Source organism: Ciconia boyciana, chromosome 15 (assembly GCF_034638445.1).
Source record: "Ciconia boyciana chromosome 15, ASM3463844v1, whole genome shotgun sequence".
Lineage (NCBI taxonomy): Eukaryota > Metazoa > Chordata > Aves > Ciconiiformes > Ciconiidae > Ciconia > Ciconia boyciana.
The window spans coordinates 10,700,715-10,722,942 of NC_132948.1; the positions used below are offsets into that span (position 1 = coordinate 10,700,715).

At 50.7% G+C, this 22,228-nt stretch overlaps 1 protein-coding gene across 11 annotated transcripts in view; it reads right to left on the reverse strand.

Moving 5' to 3' along the window:
* NCOR2 (nuclear receptor corepressor 2) overlaps nucleotides 1-22,228 on the reverse strand; it is a 257,644-nt gene that overhangs the window by 171,272 nt on the left and 64,144 nt on the right. For 10 of the 11 annotated variants that reach the window (XM_072880181.1, XM_072880177.1, XM_072880178.1 and 7 more), the window contains exon 2: nucleotides 8,764-8,975. In XM_072880181.1, coding sequence (XP_072736282.1) covers nucleotides 8,764-8,868 — 105 coding nt within the window. In that variant the 5' untranslated portion in view covers nucleotides 8,869-8,975. Of the gene's footprint in view, nucleotides 1-8,763; nucleotides 8,976-22,228 lie in introns of those variants that run through there. The other variant, XM_072880183.1, reaches the window with a different exon arrangement.

A 22,228-nucleotide genomic window follows, 5' to 3' on the forward strand; every position in this document is an offset into this window, starting at 1 on the left:
AGCTCATCCATACGGACAAGGCATCTACCGACTGCTCCATCCAGACAGCGTTCCCGCAGCTGCAAGAATTAGCCCCCGAGGAGAAGACCCCAGAGACTCGAGGCCTGCAGAAAGCAAGAAAGGCAAAGTGCTCCTGTTCTCTTGCTCCCACCAGCAGAAAAACAAGTGCAAACGCCCAGTGCTTCTGGGTTCCTTGGAAAACAGCTCTTGAGCAAACCCACGGAGACCTAGAGCACAGCCAGACAAGCACCTGTAGCACAGCTCGAGCAGCCCAAAGCGTTAGATCCGTCCCCTGCCACTTACCACGTCTTCAGCCGAGAAAGCAACCAAGAGCTCCCTGCCAAGTTTCGGTGCAAAGACAGCTTCACTTAAAAACCACCGGCTCTTGTTTTGCAGTGACGCCGAGGAGGAGCGGTCCCGGGGTCAGTCACCACATCCGCCAGCTGAGCCAGCTCCCCGGCAGAGGGTGGCACTCGCGCCAGCAGCTGCCTCTAATCACGGCATCGGGCACAGCCAGCACCTCACCTGCGGAGCTCCCCAGGCACAGGAGCCCTCACCCACCTACGAGCCACTGCCCCACACTGTCCTCGTCACCTTCTGCAGGCAGGCAAACAGGCCAGGGCACTGCACACGCTCATCGAGGAGCGAATCCCAGCTCCTCGCCACCTCCACCAAGGATTAGGTCATGGGCTGTTCGTTACAAGCTGGCCCAGCGTTGTATTGTGAATAATTTTTCTTAATGACGTGCTATTTCTGCTGAAGCACTCCCAAGCGTTTAGCCTAAACGAGGCCGATTAATAATGGTGTGGTCCGAATAGTGAGCAAAAAACAATGCCAAAGCATCCCTATTTATTTCACTATTTATAAATCGTCCCTTATCTAATTTCAGAAGAGGATGCCTGGCCTGTTCCTGCTGCTCGAGAGCAGCACGCGTGCCATCCTGGGAACTCCTTTTAACCGCAGGGGAATTGATGGGCAAGGGCAGCGGGGCTGGTGCCCCCACAAACCGCGGCACCGGTGGCACGCAGAGCCAGAGCTGGGCACTTTACAGCTGCTGCCCTGGCATGTCCCACACTCCTCTCGTCCCCCCAACATCATCGCGCTGGCTCTGGGGGATCTGGGGACCTTGCTCCACCCCACGCCTCACCTTCATCCTGGATGTCCTGGTTTCCACTGGTATTTCCCAAGAGGAGAGGAGATGTGAGAGCGGCTGGCAGGCAGCACTGCCCAGAGCAGCGCCCACACCGGCCACATCCTCCACCCCTCTCCTCCTCCTGCTTTTCTGCTGGTGTTTCCCCAAATCAGAGAAAGCCCTGAGCCTCTGATGCCCAGAGCTACTCCCCATACAACAAGGACGGCCAGAGGGGACACACAAGTCAGAGTGGCCCAACACAGTGGCCAAGACTTGACCGCACAGCCTTGGACTGCAAAGCCACCCCGTCCCGCCGGGAAGCACGTGGCAGGCTGAGCTTCCCACAGCCCCAGGAGCACGCAGCCAGCATGAAGCAGCATATCCCGACTTGAAACCTGCAAGGCCTCGGACCGTCCAGCAATTAATTTGTGCAATAAGCTGCTGCTTGAGCCTCTTGATGCAACCCTGGCTGCAGCAGAAGGCTGGGCTAGCAATCGGTGCCACCTGCAAGCCAGGCAGACCAGCTCTCCAGTCCAAGGTGGGGTGGCCAAAGCGGCACGGCCACCGCTCCAGCGGCTTTGCCAGAGACAGGGGATGCCCTCCACCCCGGCTCTGCACACCCTCAACTTTGAAAAAAGAAGTTGCTTTAAATCTCTTTCTGCCAGCAGTGAGCGTGACCTATTTTAGCAATAAAAGGAAAAGCTCTCTGGTGCCTGGATACCCCTTGGCACCGTCAGCACCGCGGTTGCTCATCAGACCGAGAAATGCACTTTTTAGCCTTTGCCTGCAGAAAATAATTTTTCCCAAAGCTGATTCAGGTAAGAGGAAGGAGGAAGGTTTGGGAGGAACCAGGGTTGTAGCAGAGCCGTCGCTGCATGAGGTCCAGACACAGCACGGGCTGAGAGGGGACCAGCGTGGCATACAGCCTATCGCCCTCAGCCTCCCCAGCAAAGAGGAGCCATCCTCTGTTACTGAAAACCTCCACTGAAGTGCAAAGGAGGTGGTTATTGATCAGAACAGGCTGTCCCCAAGTACACTGCTGTCTGCCCAACTTCCTCCTCAAATACCTGGGAGGAGCTCACTGCGGATTTACGGAAAAAAACAAACTCCTCCACAATCAGCTCTACTGCTGAAGATAAGGTCAGTAATAAAAACCTGGCTGAATACATGCATTTTTATCTTGCCTACAGGGATGCAACATGTGCTGAAAAGACAAGTACCCTTATTGTTCCGACACAGTCTCGTTGCCATCCATCTCTCAGAAGCTGCTGACTTGGCCTTTTGTTTTAGGAGGTGACCACACTGCGCGTGGCCCCTTCTTGGAAGGCATTGATTGCTGCTGCCATCCCTGCACTGAGGCCACGTCTGCTGCCAGCACCATTAGCATCTCTACCAGCTGCACAACAACGTATCCTTCCCGACGCCCTCTCCAGCAAACTGGAGCTGTCAGCAGCGTTTAGCTGTCCCATCTGAATATGCCATTCATGGAGAAGAAGTCACGTCTCAGTGGGGGCAGCTCTCAGCTGTTGTGGCTTCCCAGTCATCTGACCGGTGCCTGGTGCTGGAGCCAGCCGCCAGCCCTCTCCCCGGCAGCCAGAGGTGCCGGCAGAGCAGCAGCACATCCATTACAGTGCTGCTTTTGAGCCTCTCTCCATCACAAGACTTTTGTCCCAGTCACATCCAGGCGCCTTTGAGCCAGGAATGACCCGTGTGCCCTTCCTCCATTCCCCACGCCTGGTGCTCCGCTTCCTGAAGCCGCTTGTGGTCACGAACACCCATGCGGGGTGAGCAGCTTTCTTCACGCAACAAACCCAAAACTTCCACCTTAAAAGCACCAGGTCATTTTGCTCATCATCACATCTCTTCTGCAGAGTAGTCCCCCACCACACATGCTCCTACACAACACCCATAACCTATCTGCAGGTCCATGTAGGACCCTTTTGTCTTTCCACGTTCCCCACTCAGCTCTCTCCTACGCTTCCTTACACCTCCACAGCAAATCCTTCAGGTCAAAGAACCTGACTTGCTCAGTATTTTGCATAAATGTGGTGACAGTGACAACCAGCAAAAGCTCCCAGTCTTGCAGAAGGTGTCTCCAGGGGCTGCTGGGGTAAGGCGGGCAGTCAGGCTAGGAGCGCAAGCAAAGGCTTTACGTCTCCCAAAAGTGGCTTTAGTGGGTTCTCTACCTTTGCCAAACCATATACACAGCAGAAGTTTTTTCTTCCCCTGTGGATTTACAGTCTTGAGATCAACCAAAAGCAAAGCATCACCCTCTGCATCAGATCACGTCCAAAAAGCAGATTAGGGAGCAACCATAGAAGCTTACAGTAGCTTGAAGAAAAAGAACTGTTTTGGATAAAGGCTGTATCCTAGGGAAAATGAGCTTTAAATACAAACTGCTGTAAGCCAACTCCTTCTTCCTGGCAATGGGAGGAAGACCCCAGGGCAGGGAATTAGGTGTCCTGTTCCTTCACCTCCATGCTCTCCCAGTCCCACAGCAGAAAGCCAATTTCCCCAAATCCACTGCTGAGCTGCTCAGAGCTCACGCAGTCCTTCACTGGCAACCTCAAGGTACTTCAAGGGAGATCGCGCCAAGTTCTCGTGACAGACCCAATCAGAGTCGCTATTTCCAAGGTATGTTTTTGATTTCCAAGTCATTCCTTAAAACATTAGCTGGAGCCCAGCAGGAGGAATTCAGGATGTGAATCTCTGGCACGAACTGCTCCCCGCTCAGCTGCGCAGCTGGTAGCAGGAGGCTCTTCTTTGCACTCGGAGGTGGTTGGAGAAGGCTCTTTGCAGCCTGGGGGATTTTAGCATTTGGCACCGTAAACTATTCCGTTCTGCAAGTTCCTGGAGCACCGACACAGACTGGCATTTTGCTTCCAGCAGATAAAAGTGTGAATAACTCCTCCAAGGAAAACCAACACAGCAGCAAAGGTGCCTCGTGTATGTACTGCAAAATACACTGTCTCTCTGCAGGCTTACCTGGCGTCGCCTTGCCACGCTGATCATGTCACTGCAGAGAGGAGCTAGCTCCTGCCATCTCAGGAGCTTGCATCTCCTTACAGCACCTTCCACAGCACGATGCTGGGCTTAACCTTCCCTGCTCAACTGCTGGGAGGAGGAGTCTGGGCAGGGAAGGCACTCGATTCCCCCCAGGCCACCATTTGGCTAGGACACCAAATCAACACACAAGTTCGCACCAACCTCTTGTCTCTGGTTCAACAGACAAGGAAGTATTTATCGTGGGCCAAGAAAAATGAGTGATCTGCCTGGGATGCTCCTGCACAAGTGCTGTTTTGCAAACAGGGAGTTTAACGAAGGAACTACAGAGCTGCTCCCAGCCAGGAGAGGTGGCACAGGCGGGGGCACGAAGGTCTCAAAGCTGGAGCAGAGGGTTTAAGCTCGCTTTGCCATCTCAGCTGAGCAATGTGGGGGGAACAAGGCCAAACAGCATGTAGGAGGCATGGTGAGCACCTCTTGTTTTGCGGGGAGGGGATGGTGCTCCCCAATGGAGCACCAATTTTATATGCATGTGCACACACCCCAATCCTACCAATCCCCAAACCTGTTTAATATCTCTCGTAGGTAAAGCGCTAAAAGCACCCCAAAAGCAGAAGCTGTTTTGGCACAGAGGCTGCTGCACAAGGACACTTTGTGTGCCCCGACCCCCACCATCTCCTGCAGCTGGTACCACCCTCCTGGTAACCCCAGCCTGCACCCGAAGCCGCATCATTCCTGTGGCACTGAGATGTCAGGGCCCTAACAGGAGAAGGATGACTGGTAAGGAGGGCACAGCCAGAAACTGGATCCACTGGGGAGGAAGAGAGGGGAACCCTTCTGTCCCCAGGGAATATTGATCACGAAGGTGCTTTAAAAGGAAAGGGGGACTTGCGCTACGCAGGGATGTTGATCTGTTTACAGAAAATATCTGCAGGTTGCCTGAAAATGAATATTCTTCATGAAAAAGTTTCCGTTGAACAAGCAGGAACTTTGAACACATTAGAAGGTTAAGAGTGTAAGTAATGTGGTTTTTCACCTTTAGCTAGAGGTCATGAAGCATTCAAACAATTCCTCTGTTCCCAAGCTGAACATTCATCCCTGGGGGTATTTAAAAGCCGTTTGGATGAGGTGCTTAGGGACATGGCTTAGTGGTGGGCTTGGTAGTGTTAGGTTTACGGTTGGACTTGATGATCTTAAAGGTCTTTTCCAACCTATACGATTCTGTGATTCTATGACAGAAGTCAACTAAGCACCCCAACATTACAGCTAATTAATATGGAAAACAAAAACTTTTCCCCTGCAGTTTGGCCAAGAACCACACAGTGCTCTCAAGAAGAAAGTGCTGATTATTGGTGATTTTAGTTTTACCTAAAGAAATTCAAACAAACCAGAACCTTTTCACTAAGCTTCTTTCTTCCCTTTAAGGGCATGCACACTTGTCAAAGTTTTTTTACAAGTCATTTTTTAGTAAGATGGAATTAAATCTAGGGTCATTATAAAATACCGCACCATTTTCACATCCAGCCTCCCTGACAGCGGTTGGGACCAGATGCCTCTCAGTGAGGAGGAGGAGGAGGACATCCCGATACAGATGGGGACCAACCCAGTGGAAGAGCCTGTTCACTGCATCACCCATCAGAGCTCGCTCTGGATCAGACCCACGGGTTCACAGCCCTGCCCAAAGCTGGCACCTAAGAGTGAAACCAGCCAACAAACATCCTCACTCGACCGGTACTGGATCTTCTCCACCAGCTCCGAACTCAGCAGTGACTCCTGGAACGCGCTGCTGGGAGATAGCGCCCACAGGTACAAAGCATATTTCTGTTGGTTCACTTGAAACACGTCTTTTTCCCCATTTTGTTGGGTACTCCCTTGGGTTTTATACAGTGGGAGAATAAAAATGCCCAAGCCTGCTTCCACTGCCTTCTGCCCCTTCACAACATCCCCTCTCACTTGGCTCATCTGTGAAATCAAACAGCTGCAATCCTTTAAATCACTTTTCATAAAGTGTCTCCAAGCCTAAAATAATGTCACGGCTCATTTCTGAGCTCAGTATTCCTGCCGCGCCACATTTCCCTGGGTGCGACCGTCACAGTTGGACTGTGATTATTTATTTATATTATAATAGCATTTGCAGCCCTGCTGTGCTCAGCCCTGCGCACGCGCCCAGGAGGTGACCTAGGGCGTTTCCACGGCCAGGATAAGGATCCCCGGGCTGACGAATTCCCAGTTCTCAGGAAAGGATGTCGTGGAATGCAGCAAACCAGAACCAAAACCTAATTAGATGCAAGACATGCTAGTGTCGGGTTGGTTTTGGCCTCTCTTGCTTTCTTCCAAACAAGCTCTCACTGTGCAAACACACCCCATGACAAAACTGACCTGGCCAAGACATGCAAGCAAACACTGCTGACTTTTAATATTAAACAGCGCAGCAACTTCAAAGCAACTGGGCTCTCCTCTCCCAAGCAATCCCACCAGAGATCAGCTTCAGCCCCAGAGCCATGGCCAGGTTCCAGCTCATGGTGCTGCCGAGCAAGAGACACGTGTTTGCAAACAGCTGAGAGTGGCAGGGCAGATCATGCAGGAACACGCTTGAAGAAACGCTCTGCCTACTCTCCTGAGGAGAGGCAAGGTGTGTTGGGTTTGCGTGGGGCTGGCACACTCCTGCCAAGAGGAGCCTTTCGGCTTTCCATCCAAAAAAATCTCAGCTCGGACCTCTCCTGCATCCAGACACCTAAAAGGTATCACATAACTTCAGAAGATTACATACGGCTGTAAAAATAGCTTCTAGAAGCAAACGCCAGCAACTTCTTCCAACATTAATACGATAGAATAAAACCAGTATTCACTCTGGCCAGAGAGCAGGGTAGGTTAGAGAAACCCAGAGCTCCGTCTGACTTGCAAACAACTGCCCCGCTTGGTTCATTCTGCTGTTGCAACAATACGGGGAAGCAGCCGGGGTCTGCAGGAGACAGGGACTCACCCCTGAGGCTAGGAGCCTTTCGCACTCTTCTAAAATCCGTCTCCACATTGGGTATTGAGGTTTCTTTGGTTTGTTTTTAAATCACGGCTTTGCAACAACTGCATATCCTGCTCACCTGGTCACATCCTCCTCCTGCTTGGGTTTCTGATATGAAGGGAACTGGGATTTTCTTTTTGAGACAAATACTCTCATTCTGTCCCACCCCCCAAACAAACATGCTCGCACCGATGAAAGCAAAACTCCCATAAATCCAACCAGGTCAGCATGTCTCATACCCTGGATGAAAAGCTTCTTTGTGTAGAAGCATGCAGGCCCTGAGCGATCTAGATGAGCCAGCTAACGTGGCTAAAAGCTCGTCCTGTGCCCTCCTTAACATTTCTGTTTCAAAGCCTTTCCGAACTCCAGCTCTGCTCCCCGTGCCGCTCTGCTGAAGCCCAGCAAAGAGGGCAGACGAGGCAATTTCACCCCTTCACTGACACTTTGTGGGTTTCCAGGCTTTCAAGTCAAACCCTAAAATCTTCACAGCAGGAATTTTACAATTCAATAGCTGCCGCTGTCAGAAACGTAACCCCGAGGTAAGGTCTCCTTGCTAACTCATGTACAAGCACCTTCCCGGCTGTGGCCACCTCGCTATAACCCACCAAGAAGCAGCTCCAAAGAGCAGCCTTACCAGCATGTGCCACACTCCAGCACCTAATAAGATTCATTTAAGCAGCTTGAGCTGACTAAAGCTGTTCCACTAAGCAGAGTTTTTTCCGTTAAGGGCTTAAACCTAAAACATTCAACCATCCAGGATGAGCAAGCACAGACTGAGTGACACGGCACAGAGAGGAGAGGCTGAATCTGGGTGAATTAACCCGTGCAAGCTCTGGTGCATTCAACAAAACACAGCCAACAAAAAAATCACCACCAGCTCATGCCTTGATCTAAGAGGAGACAAGACTATGGGTCAAAGATAAGGGGGGGAAAAAGTAGGGAAGGATAAAATGGAAAAAATCAGCGTATCAGTTTTCTTCTCGCTCCCCAGGAGCACCACCAGCAGCCAGGAACACCACGTAGAGAGGGGCAGGTCTCCTGACCGAAGGGCAGGCAGCAGGTTCACCCCCAGCAGTCTGCCTGGAAATCAGGAGAGCTCTCCCGTGGGTGTGAAGAGCAAGGACCGGGCTCACTGGGAAGTGGTAAGCCCACACACGGGAGAGGATGCTCGCTCCCTTGTGATCCAGCGCCAAGGAAAGGCCAAGCTGAAGAGGGCTGGAGGCCACGTGCTCCTGCCCCACGGATGGTCAACCTTCCCCTTTCCCCCCAAGCTGGCTGCTGCATCCAACCAAGGGTGCTCTTGCCAGGAAGACAAACGGACTTGGGTGCTCAGAAGTGATGAGCCAGAGCCCGTGAGCACCGCCACGGCAAGCACCGGAAAGAGGCTGGAAAGGGAGAGAAAAGCTGAAAGCACTCTATAGAGAAACAAAAGAGGATCCCACAAGAGAGGAACGATGAAATCCTGTACCACAGGCACGGAAACAGTCTGATTTCTCTGTAACAGCCACATCCGAGACCAGCGCAAGCTGAACCACTGCCCCAGTGATGGGGACGCGCCACGCAACTCCTACCCTGCGAGCGGGTAGGGAAGGAAAGTCTCTTGCCTTACCGCATGTGGTCGAGCAATCTGAACCGGATAGGACATGGCATGCGGGGGGTAGCGCGGCTCGGTGGCACGCCAGCTCTGTGTCACGGGCTGTGTAGATCCAGACATGTCGAAAGAGCAGGCACGGCGGTCGCTGCTTCCAAATCACCAACGAAGGATTAGGAGAGCCGAGAGCTCCTCTTCATCATGTGTGTGCTTTCCACGTCATGCAACAACTGAAAGCAAATGGGAAAGCAGCAGGTTAAAATTCAGTCAACCACAGTCCCACAAGACAACCAAACATCAGGCCTTGGGTGATCACCAAGACCTGACTGCCCTTGCAATTCTCCAGCAGCCCCATTTCCCACTTGGCAAACACCACTGCCAAGTTTTTTCTGTGGATTACTCCTATCACAGGAAAGTCCAAATATAAGATTATCCCAAATCCATCCCAACCGACGGCCCCAGAAAGCCTTCCCCAGCACCAGCAGGACCAGGCCTGCAAACCACCGACAATTTATTTGGGCCCTGTAGATCCACGTCTCAAAGTCTCCTGGAGATGGGCATTTTTTTTGAGGGGTGACTTGGTTCCCAAAAACACAAGTTGGAGTTTTGGCACTTCAACACGAGGTCCAAAGGCACCAGGTCTCTCCTCAGCCCACCTCTTTCCCCATCGATGCTTTCACACATCCACAAACGCTCCTTTCAGTGCCCTCCTTTCCGAGCCGTGGCCATTTCTGCAGCCATCTGAGCAAACCCTGACCTATGTGAGGAGGGACACCGGGCATCGACCTCCCCAGCAGCTCTCTCCATCCACGTGGCTGGAGACATGGACAAACACTAAAATGCAAGATTAAAGCATGTCACATGCCTCCAGCGCCATGTAAATATTAGATCAGCCTTTCTGATCAGGACCAAGAGCCAGAGAAGACACCATGGCCCTGAGGGTATTTTCACAAACACCCCTGTCACCCACACGTTCGATGCTTCACCATGTGTTGCAATTCCTTTCACACCTGTAACAAAGTCAGGAAAGCCAACAAAGTGGGAGATCTACAAGTTGCTGATCTGTATAGATACTTCACGTAGTTTGTTTGGAGAGGATTTTAAGCTTCCTGCTATTTGTCTGATTTCAACAAAAAAGTAACAAATGTCTAAATGCTGCCCTTCATCGCTGCCAGTTTAAGAGGCATTGACCATTATTCTCATATTAATGGTTAATAAATTCCCACCGCTGCCTGGGCTCGAAGGATGCTTCCAGGACCAATCCTGGGCATGAGAGCTGCATCTTCCTGACTCCCCCTCCCCAGGATCCCTTCTTCATCCCACCCAACGCTGAGCACACTTGCACGCCTCCTCCCCAGCAGAGTTACACGTTACATATAGATTTGTGCAAGGTTTTTGGCAGTATCAAAATCTTTCATCAGCACACCGGGAGCAGCAGAGAAAGCTTCCAGCGCCGTGAGCTCCCCAGCAGCATCTCCCCACGCTTTCGTGGTCTCTGCTGCACAGGGAACACAGCCAGCCCGAGCCAACGCAATTTCAACCGAAACAGCAGTTGGTGTGTACAAAAACCAAAAGGGGGTGGGAAAGGAAAAAAAAAAAAAGAGGAAGTTTTTCTTTCTTTCTTTTTTTCTCCCCCCCTCCTGTGAGACCACAGATCAGCCTGTACTGATAAACCACTTGCTATCTGCTGCAGGCAGGCGGCCCCAGGACCACCTCGCTGGTTTGCCAGCATCCACGCACTGCTCACCAGCCAGAAATAAAATCAAACCAAGGCAACGGTCCCTGGCAGGCTGGGCACAAGCAGCAGGGCAACAACAGCAGGAGGAAAGCAGCCTAAGGAGGCCCCCTTACAAAGAGGTCAAGTTTTACAAAAACAATATTTTTGAGCAAATTCTCATTAAGGCCTAAGGACGACAGACATGCAGAGATATCTCCATGCTCCTGCCGAGGGTCAGCCGAGCCTCTTTGGCAAAAGGTATTTTGCCAAGTTACATATGGGAAAACACACAGCGAGGTTTGGCTCTCAGGGCAGGGAGAGGAGGGACAAGCAGGTCCCAGGTCTCCTCCTGCTTTCAGCTCGCTCCCTGCGGGGCAGCTGGGATTCCCCCCGGCCCGGCACCCACACATCCCCACCGAGCTCCAGGGCACCTTACCTGCTGCCCTGGTCCCAGGAAGCACTGGTGGCCCGGGAACAGCCCGACCCTCATCCCGGACAGGGACGGCCTCCCCACGCAGGAGCTCAGTGTGCTCGGTGCAATCCACCCCCGCGGCAGGAAAGCCCCTGCGCGCACGGGGGAATTCAGAGGCACCCAGAAGGCAGCCAATGCGTATTTATACTTCCAGTATGACTACCCCACTTCCTCTCGTGCTTCCGACTGGATGCGATTTTAATCGCCGATTCCCACCCAAAGCTGGGGGCCGTGCCGGGAGCACGCGGTTCATCACCCACTCCGCTCACCCTCCAGGGACACACACCACCCTCCCAGCTCTCCTGTAGCCCACGTGTGCTTCTACAGGGGCAAACCGTGCCCCAACCCTCCCCACAGCTGCCAAGGACACGTGCACAACGCTCTCAAAGCCTCCAAAAGCTCGCTGGGATCTGCAGAAGTTTAAGGTACTTTCCTAATAATGGATTCAAACTTGGACATCTTGGCTTGCAGCCACTTAAGAAGTAATTAGCACATGTAAATATATATATACACACACATGTGCATCCACACACCGCAAGCTGGGGGGGCCCAGAGCCCTTGGCAGCTTTCAGCAAGCCAAGTGCTTCCCTGGAAGCTCAGCAGGTGGACCAGACCATGCCATGGCAGCTGTCTACAGTAAAAGAAATGGGATGATTTTTCTTTTTTTTTTTTTCTTTCTCTTCAGATCACAAGTGCAGCTTTAAAACTCGGCACCAAGTGCAAAGCCACGCAGTGTCAAGCTTTAGAACAGTTTAAAAGCTTTTTGCTTCCATCTGTGCAACCAGCAAAATAAAAAAAAATTTTAAAAAGGATTAACTCTCTACTATAGGGATATACACACACAGGGTGAAATTACAGGGGCCAACAAAACCGTCCTGCACCAAGGCACACTGCCTGCAAGCCATGCCGTGCTGGTGTGCTGGTGGTGTGCACTAACCACATGCAAGCAGGACCACAAAAGGTTTTTTCCTTACCAAGGGCAGCAAATAGCACCTCTGCTTCAACAAGAAGCCCTGGAAAGCCAAGAGTAAAAATCATGTGCTTGCAAACAGGAGAAGCACTGCCCATGCATTTCCACACCTGCAAAGCACGGAGCAGCAGGTCACCAGCAAGATCTCAGTGCACGTCTAAGGCCCTGGATGCTCTCCACCACAGCTGGACTGTGGGCTGGAGCCAAATGAGGACCCCAAAGCACTGGGGCAGCTCCACTGACGCCATCGCCTTAGATCCCATTTTTACGCTCCGTGTGCAAAGAAAGGGGCTGCTGCAGCACGCCCAGCCCAGCACCGCTCTGTGGAGGAGGAAGGCCCACGTCCAGCCAGCAGCAGGGCTGTGGGTGCTCCCACTGGGGAGCAAAGTGGGAGCGTAACTTCTTGCTGGGGATGTACTGGTGCTGCTTCAGAGCTGGGTGCAGCTGGGAACGCTGGTTGGCCAGCTATACCCAGCAAAAGATACTGGGGTGCCTCCTCATCAGTGACCCTTAATTAATTATCATTAAGAGAGGAACACAAACAATAGGAGCAGATTAATGGAAATAAAAGAGAAATAGTGCAGCCAGGCTCTTTAAATCTTTAAGATTGAACTGTTTGGTTCCTACTTTTCTCAACTGATTTTGATGAGGAACAGACATTGTCTCACAGGAAAAGTATTTCCCCCCCAGTTGGAGTCTCCATCAGAGAGTGTTTTATCCGCAGACCTGCATTAGCCATTACAGCACTAGGTACGAGGAGATTTACAGCCTCTGATTAGGAACAGGAGAAAGCCAGAGGTTACCAGCAAACCCGGCACCAGGGCTACAACACAGACCCGTGGAGGAGGCGAGAGCCTGCGGAGGCTCCTGCACCCATTTATTGTCACCTTTTTGGGAGACCGCCCCACTGCCAAAGCCTTCAAAAACTTCACCGTCCTCCCCCCTGCCAACTCCACACAGCAAATCACCACCACCCGGCTCCTCTGTTTCTCCTCTTCATGTGCCATTTACCGTCTACGATCATTTCCCCATCACCTGTTCTCCCTGGTTTACACCATGAAAGCACTCTACAAGCCACTGCAAGTTGCTGCAGGCTTGCCTGCACACAGAGGAGCCGTGCCTGCACGCCCAGCTGCCTGAACGCCTGCCAGCTCCCAGCAGCATACGCCAGCTCGGGCGCATCCCATGCTAACGGGGTGCACAGCACCGGGCCAAGCAGACTCATGTCCAGCCCAAAAGATGGGCACAGACAAGCTCACAATGCCCCGCAGTGATCTACGGGTTCACAGTCAACACCACTTAGACACAGGGCTGTGCATTTCTGTGCCGGTCCTTCAGCCCAGCTCCTGAGCGTAGCAAAAGCACACACCGATACAGCCAGGACCAAGCAAAAACCCTGCAGGTCTAAAATAAGGCTTTGCAATTAAATTGATTTGCAAAAAATTTAATTAACGTCACTCAACACACTTGTTGCTCTTCGAAGTTAGAGCCAACCCTCCCGATCGGCTCCATACTCCTCAGGGAGAACAGAGTTCCCAGGTGAGGTCCCTGGCTTGCCACTGACATGATATAAATGTGGGCGAGTTGTCGTAATTACCCCATGCCTTAGGTCATCTGTCTGAAAGGTGAGAACAAGACAACACTCCCAGCTCACAGAAAATACCGGTTTCTCCATCCTTATAAAGGTTTTAAAGATCCCAATGAAAACACTGCTCAAGTTCAAAGCAAGGACATGCTGAAATAAGATTAACAGAATATTCGGTTTCTTAAATCCAGAGTAATGTTACTCAACTTGTGGTCTACGGACCATGGATGGTCTACAGAAGACGTTAGGATGTAGCCCACAAAATGACTGCAAAAGACCTTATTAAAAGGCAACAACTGGTACCACCATACTATGCAGACAAGGCAAATAAGCAAAATGCTGCTCACTAGAGTACCAGGGCACATTTAATTGAAGAGTATTGATGACAAAGGTAATGTTTAATTACATTAAATGATGCCAGTTTTTGGAAAATACAACCAAGTCATCTTTACTCAAATGCTATATACATGACAATTTTCCTCCTCAAACAAGAAAAAGAGGTATATACCCTCCAGTCAACTCATGTATTTTGAAATAAAAGTTAAGGAGACCTTTGTTTATAATGCTTAACTAATACCAAGCTATAACATTCACCTCCAAGAGACCAACCAACCCACAGCGCTTAAAAAACCCCAGCGCAGACTTGCGTACGGCACAGCAGAAGAGCACATTGCCTGTCAGCAGCTGTCCCATGGCCGGTAACGGCATTGACATGCCGTACAGCTCTAGATCAAAACCAGACCTGAAAAGCAGTTAGAGATTTACCCATACTTGCTTTAAAGGACTAGTGGAAGCAAAAATAATTAAGATGTGATGAAAACGGGTAGAGAGAGGTTCCTAAGAAATGCACCACAATGTAATGATAATGGATTTGTCTAATCAATTTGTGCGTGAAATTTTCTTGGAAGACAGTTGACGTTATACACAAATATTTGTATGTACTGTATCTATTAAGTCCTCTCAATAGGAAATCAGACCGTCTGCCATAAATTTAGGGCGCTATTCAGAATAACAAAGACGACAATGTCAGTGTCTGCAGCCTGGGAATCCACAGTTGCGTTCAATCACAGCGGGGTACACAGGTTTTAAATTAAAATAGCAGCACAGGGTCAACAGGAAAGATCAGGCACATCCTGAGCTCTGTGGCATGGAGGAGAGGTTATTTCAACCCCAGGGGTCAAGGCCTGTACCTGCATGTGATCTTAAAGCATTTTTCTTGCTTTGGAAGAATACAAAAGCAAAGGTGGGCTGGCAGCGTCGTGCACATCACAGCCAGACCCTGCGGTTCCTCACGTGCACCCCAAACAGCAGTACCCGAAACGCTCCTGCCCTGATCCCCAGCTCGCTCTGAGGTCCTCCTGTCAACAGCAGCCCTCCTCCTCTGCTCTTTTGGCCAGATGACTTTTGAACTAGATTAATTTCCTAGCCCGACTGCTGGTACAGATGCACAAGCAATTACAGCAGCAGATCTGGGGGAAGGAGCCTTGCAGCACCACGACAGAGCTGCCCAGGGCAGGATGTTACCCTTGTAAGAAGGTACAACCGGTCCCCAAGGCCACGGAGGGGACGGCAGAAGCTCAGGGGCTGAAGTCTCTCATCCTGGTTTGCTGCCTCCTTGCTGGAAGCCTCTAGGCTGCATCAGCTCTCCCACGGCGGCACAGCTCCATGCAGAACCGGTTCTGATCCCCAATGAAAGGTGACTTCTCTGCCCTGCTGCTATCACTGCCCAAAGCAGCAAAGCAGGATTTGCGACTTGTATTTCTCCTTTTCAGTCTTTCCAAGCTATTTTGGGCACGGGACCCATGTTTAGCTCTGCCCCGAGATAACCTTTGCCAGCATTTGTGTACAGATCTTGGCACTGCAGCTGCACAGAGCAAGGTCAGAGGGTTGGATTTTGCCAGCCCCGCTCCTGGTTGCGTTTCAAAAGGCAGATGTGCCAGACAGGCTGCTCTCGGCAGCGACATGATGCTGGCCTGATGCTTCTGGCAGCGGAAAACGTACGTGCTAATTGTGTGCTGCAACTCCTGCTGCTAACAGCCCTCGTTCAGACCCCGACCCTCAGTAGTGTAATCAGGTTGCCTGGAGCAGATGAGATGTCTGCCTCACCTGCCCCACCATGGACACCCCTTGTCAGATGAGCACTTGCAATGGGTCTCACACGGTTTAAGTACCTCCCAGCCCTCGGCAAAGAGGCTGCAAGTGACCTTGTGACAGCTCCCAGAGGGGCACGTATGTGCTTAAAAGTACAAGACTGACCCATTTCTCTTTGCAAGAGCGCTCGGCTGTCACTCCCCAGCTGCAGGGATGCTGTCTTATTAAAATGCACAAGCTACACACCAAGTGCCAGCCTGGCCACTGCTCCAGCAGCAGGTCAGCATCAGCATGGCTGGCCTGAGCCTTTGCTTTTCAAATCCTGCCATAATGTGCGCCTCTCCCTTTAGTTTCCCTACTCCCGTTGCTGGATTTTCCCCTCCTAATCAATTAAAACAACTTAAGCATCTCCTGGGTTTTGCAGTTGAGATTGCAAAAGCACACAGGCGACCCACAGTTCATCTGGACAGCGAGCTTGTCAGCAGGGATGCGATGGCAGAGTTGCTCCCGTTACACAACGGCATCGCTGCTCCCATGCCAGGGCGCCCGCTGCCCTGCAAACCCATTCCCATGCTGCTCCGCTGGGAAGCAGAGAGAGCCGGCACGCACACGGCCACACGCAACCCGCAGCTACTGACTGACAGCTGCAGGCTAAATGCCCAAAAGGGACACTTCAAGTAATTAAAGATACTGACAAGGAACAGCAAAAAAGAAACCCACGCTAAAAAAAAGGGGGGGTGGGATTTGGATCCATGCACAGGCCATTCATGAAACAAAGGAGTTATTTTAAGTGTAGGCTGGAAATAGAAAACAAATTAGACCATGCAAGGCCCTTGTTGAAGATGATCTGCAAAGACAAATGGAAATGCCTGGAGAGGAAATTAAAAAAAAACAAACATGAAACCACCCGGGCACTGGGACTGCAAAGGGAAACAAGGCAGGGGACTAGAGGAGGAGAGGAAAGGAAAGGGGTGACGGTCAAATGCCAGAGCACAGATCAGGCAGCCAAAAGGGAGACAGATAAGAAAACCAGTGCAGGACAGCAAAAGCAAACCAGCAGAATTGACTAGTAAGATTCCAGGGATGGAAAAAATGCTGAAAATGCCCCATTTTCTGACAGAAGCCCAGCTGAAAGCTCCAGATATAGAAGTGCACAAGTTGAAACTAAAAAGCACACCTTCCAGGCAAGAGGGTCTGCAAAGGCACAAACCAAACCCTCCTCCTGTTCTACCAAGCCCCTGTCCGGCAGCTTGAAATGGTGCAATGCTCGCTCCATGCTGCCACGTCCACCCGGGATCCAGGGCAATTTTAACCGTGGGGCGAGCGCAGACAGCCTGTTCCAGGGCAAAGCTCTTTCTCTCCCGCCCTTAAACCCCCCAGAAACCAGGGGAGGGTTCTTCACAGCACCAAGACTTGTCTTTTCTGGGAAAACAGCAGGGAAGGACAGACAGTTCCTTACTTCACAAGCCCTCTAAGATACTCTCTCTGCTAAGAAAGCGTCTGCACAGACACACGGTCCTCACCAGCGCTGCCCCAGCACCGCAGCAGAGCGTGCGACGTTGCCGCAGGAGCGGGCAGAGGGCAGGCAGCTCCTCTCAGCCCAGCCGGCTGAATCAGCCTGGATCCAGGGTCCTCCTTTGTCCGGGGAGCACACTGCTTTTCAGGGCAGTGCAGACCATCCCCAGAGCATCCGCTCCCGTCCACTACCCCATCCCCTCCCTGCACACGCTATGCGACATCTTTTCCACTTCAGCTGCCCGCCTCTTCTTACATTAAACATGGGCTTAAATATTGTAACTGTTACGCGGTACTAATCTCAGTTTAATAAACACACACAAGCAACTTTACATCGAGAAAAAAAATGCGATTCCTTGCCAGCGTGCAATAATGATATAGTAACCGTACGACTATTTCAGCCATGCTCCCAAGTACATTAAACAACACATTAACGACCATCGCTGTAACAACACATCATCACTACACCCATTCGCAGCTCCCAGGAGCTAACCTAAACCCCAGACTATCCAGATAAACAAGGCTTTTAAAATGCAAGGCAGATTACAAAGCACCTGCGAGATTTATTTATATATTTTGCACAGAACACGCTGCTCATTTGATTTTCAAACCCTTCAGTTCATATTGCTGCAGAGACAGGTCCTCTGATGTCTCGGGCACGTTCATGAAAGCTAGGGGAGTCATCTCCTCGAGATCCTTTTGTTGAACAAATTACTCAGCTCAGGAGTGACATTTTTGGTTATTTACATCCTGAATAAAGAAGGGAAATTAATTTTCTGGGGTTCCTAAGATAAGTTCTTTGAGGCAGACTGTACTGCTAAACATTTTCTCCTTTTGCACGTTCCCAATTTCAAAGACGACAAAACATCTTCGCCTTCTAAATTATTCCTTCTCCTTCATGATCCTCTAATGATTCAGGAGTCTAAACTTCACACAAAGATCTTTGAAGAGCACCGACTGCCAGCATAAAAGCTGAACTATTGTGACAAACTGCACAATTTAATGCCTCCATAGGAAGACATGTGCAAAGGAACAAAATTACCCTAGGGAACCAAAACAAAGCCTGCAAATAAATTAAATGACCTGTAAACTAAGGTACTCAAAAATATATGAGATGCTATGCAGCTGTGCCATAAAATATCACTAAAGAAGGGAGTCATTTGGGAGCGGAGCTGTTTTAAACTAACCCATTTTACTCCAGGTTTGCATTGCAGTCGCTACACTTACCCAGAACATCGCTGCACCTCAGACGCAGGATGGGAACTTAACTAATGCTAACTGAATTGCTTGTGATCGTCTGTCAAATACCAGCTCTGAACCCTCCACTAGGCCTTTCTCCTAACATCCCCCGGGTAATTACTAGCAGATAGAGTCAATTTTCAGCCCAGGTTAACAACCAAATTCCAGCCATTTGTTCCTGCACATTGCTCCTGCTTTCATTTCTCCCCAGGAAAACCGATGAGAAGTTCAAGCTCGCTGGTGGCCCAGCAAAAGGAGCTGCTCATTAGTTCATAGCAGATCAGCCAGAGAGCCAGGTCTAAGCGGTAGGAGCCATTAATTGGGCATGTTCTGCCTTCCTTGCCTAGGTAATTAATAGCTTCTAGACAGCAAGTCAAAGCCTCTCTAGAGGCAACAAAAAAATTTCAACATTTGTATACAATGTGTAGCACCTCGCAGAACGCTGGACAATTTGCAGCGAGGGAAGGGGGTCAGGAGAACATCTCCTCCTCCTCCTCCCATCCGTCCCCTTCTCAAACACCCCGGTACACAAACCAACAGCCTATTTCAACAAGAGTCCTGGCACGCAGCAAGTGCAATGCAAAGGGCTTCACCCCTTCTCCATCCACAGGGGAGTCTTACCCTAAAAAGAAGGAGTCTTGCACAGCTCCAGCTCCCTCCCACTTCACTCAAAGGCAAATGGCACTTTGCAGGAGCCGAGCTTTGGGTTACGTTTCTACAGAGAGGCTTACAAAGCAGATGGGGATTCCTGATGTGTTTAATAACTGAATGTGCACAAGTAGGCAAACGGGATTTCAGTGCTTCCCTGCCAAGCTCAGTCCCGCTGACAACAAGCTGTCCAAAGTTGTCAGTCAGTCCCCAGCAGATCAGGAGTCCTGGCTTTCTGATCAGGACAGTTCTCAAACTGCAGCCTGGTCATACCCTTTGTAATTTGCCTTTCCTGGGCTTGGAGCAATGGTTTTCAGCCTGTCATTTACAGGCTTCTGGGAGGCTGCAGACTAGTTTGAAGGAGTCCTTGAAAGGTGACTGAAATTCACACCACAGAGACATGACACATCTCGAAGGGTCCGCTCTTCCACGGGGAAGCAACAAGCACCAGCAAGATGGGGTCAGAAGCCTCTGGCCTCCCCACCCCATCGTAGCAGAGGGAGGGGGAGAGCTTTGCCTCATTTCCCGGCAAAATGCCCAGTCCCTGGTCTATCAGTCCACCCTGTTTTGCAATTGCTGAACTCAAAGCTATTTATTAATAATAATTATTATTATTACTAAAAAAAAAAAAAAACAAACCTCAGCTGCCAGCGTGAAGCTGTTCCTAAGATGACTCACTGGCCCAATTCGCTGCTGCTGCGGCTGTGCAGGCACAAGCAGGTACCTCCTGTCACCCTGCCCCTACCTGCCCCAGGGCTGAGGTTTCAGCTGGTTCCTCATCCTTCAGCCACAGAGCAGAAAAAGAAAAACCATGAGGGAAACGTCTGATGCAAAGCAACCCTCCTCAGCTGGGAAGCACCTCTCATGGGCAAACAGCAGCTCTAACACAGGGTCATTTAATTTGGACAAAACTGGTCTGGACAAAAGCACCAGGGATGCTAGCAGACGGAACAGCAGAGTCATACTCCCAAGGTCAAATACTGCTTTTGTGGAGCTACAGAAACAAATTACAGCACAATAATCTTTCCAGAGTCCATTTGGGGGTACTTAAGGATGTTTCCCAGCACCTTCATGCATTATAACCTTGATGAAGGCCTCAGATTTAAATTAAAATGAACTCTGGTTACCCACAGCAAGAAAAGACATGGCACCCAAAATCATCCCTGCTAAAGGAATGAGTTTCCCTTGGTATCAAGCTGACGCAGGACAGCTTACACAGGGATAACTAAGAGGATTACCGTCCCCAAATCACCATCACCTCTGCTTGGGCAGCTGAGCTGCTCATGAAACAACTGCAGTTAACTGCCCTGGTATTTTAATGGGAGTGGCCAATGATGGTGGATTTCACTGAAAAGAGCTGCGGTGCCCATGAGGACTCTGCACCGAGGCCCAGCCACAGCCCTTCCCGCTGCCCCGTGGGAGCCCTACAACCCCCCACAGCCCACACAGGGAACATGAACCCGACCGAGCCACCTTCCCCTGCCCTTCACAGCCCACCCAACCTCTGCCACCGGGCACGGGCTGTCAACAGTGGTCCTGCGCAGCAGGTACAGGTCTCCCAAACGGCTGTACAAACATGACTCCGGTCGGGTGCTGCGACTTTGCAGACCCTCCTCTTGAAGGGAGCACAAGCCTCCTGCCAAGCACAAACCCTGCCCTTGCAGAAAAACTTCCTACGGGAAAGGTACGGGAAAACACACTTCTCCCAGGGAGAAGATAGCACAGAAGTGAGTGAAGCAGTCGCAGCAGGGATTCTTCCTCTGCACAGCTGGTTAGCGTGTGCATGTTCCTGGGGTTCGGTTGGGATGGGGGACTCCTTACTTGTTCATCTTTTGAGCCGCAATTCCAGAAGGATTCGCACCAGTGGGTACCGATTACCACTCAGTAGGCACAAACATGCCACTTAAAACTGGAAACTCAGCAAGTTTCTGTATTTCCCTTGAAAAATCTATAGTAGATTAAGGGGTGAAGGTGCTTTTGGACACATTAATGTGTCCATTTGTATTAATATCCATTTTGTGGACATTAATACAAAAGTACAGTGTACTTTACAAACTTATAAGGAATGTTTAAACAGGGAAACCCTGAGAAAAGGGATAACTCTCCCATTTTTAAGTTGTAGAGGAATTTTTATGGATGAACATAACCGCCCCCACTTCCTCCCCCAAAGCTCTGTTGCATGCTTTACCCAGGAAATTCAGCCTGCTTTAATACAAAACACTTAACCACAATTTCAACCGATACAAGAACTGCCCGCCCTGCAAAATGAGCAATGTCATCCTCCCAACAGTTGGGAAATAGTGGGTTTCCTATGCAATCACTGCCAGACTCTCCCAGCACTTCCAGAGCCTCCCAGCAGCAGCTCCAAGCAGCTCCTGGGTGCTGCCTTGTGGGATGGAGATGATCCCAGTGGAAGGTTGCTGACTGACTTAGGCAGGCAGGATAGGGAGCTCCTTAGTCCTCCTCCCACAACTCTGGTTTAAGGGGTGTGGAATGGCTTAATTATGCCCCTCAAGGCAGGAAGAAGTCACTTGTCTTTAAATACCCAGGCTTTTATTGAGTTAACATGTTTTAACAAGGTCAAGGCTTGAATGGTAAACTCTCACCCAAAGAGGAATTCGCTGCTTCGCCCCTCGCAATTCATCAGTGTCCACCATGGTTTAATTCTGAGCCTGGGGTTAAAGTTATAAACTTTCCAGACAAAGAAAAATCAAGAAAAAAATACTTAAGCAGTCAGAAAGGGTAAATAAACCCTCACTTTCTTCACCATATCTCAGTGTTCCAGAGAGGCACCTGGCACTCAAACACAGCACCCTCACACATCCCCGTGGAGGGGACTGCGGGCAGGGCAGCGGGCAGGGCAGCGGGGTACCTTTGCCTCCCACCACCTCCCGCCCAGCATAGGGGTGAGCTCTGGGCCCCCCCCCCCAGTTTAAATCCCTGCAGCCTCAGCAGTGAAAACAGCTGCAGAACAGCTGCCTGGGAACCAAACAACGGGGCACAGGCCACCAGAGCCAACTCCTTGTCCCTGCATCTCCTACAGCATGGCTGGTTACCGATTAGTAGGAAATCTCCAGAAACAAACAAATAAATACTGCAGACAGATGCTAGAGGTAAGCAAATGAATGCTGAATTGTTTAACAACACGGAAAGAGAAATACAAATTGCAGCCTTCCCCAAAATCACCTCCCGGCTCCCCCAGCCCGAGCCCAAAAAAGGCTTCCCAGTTTTGTTTTTACATCAGCC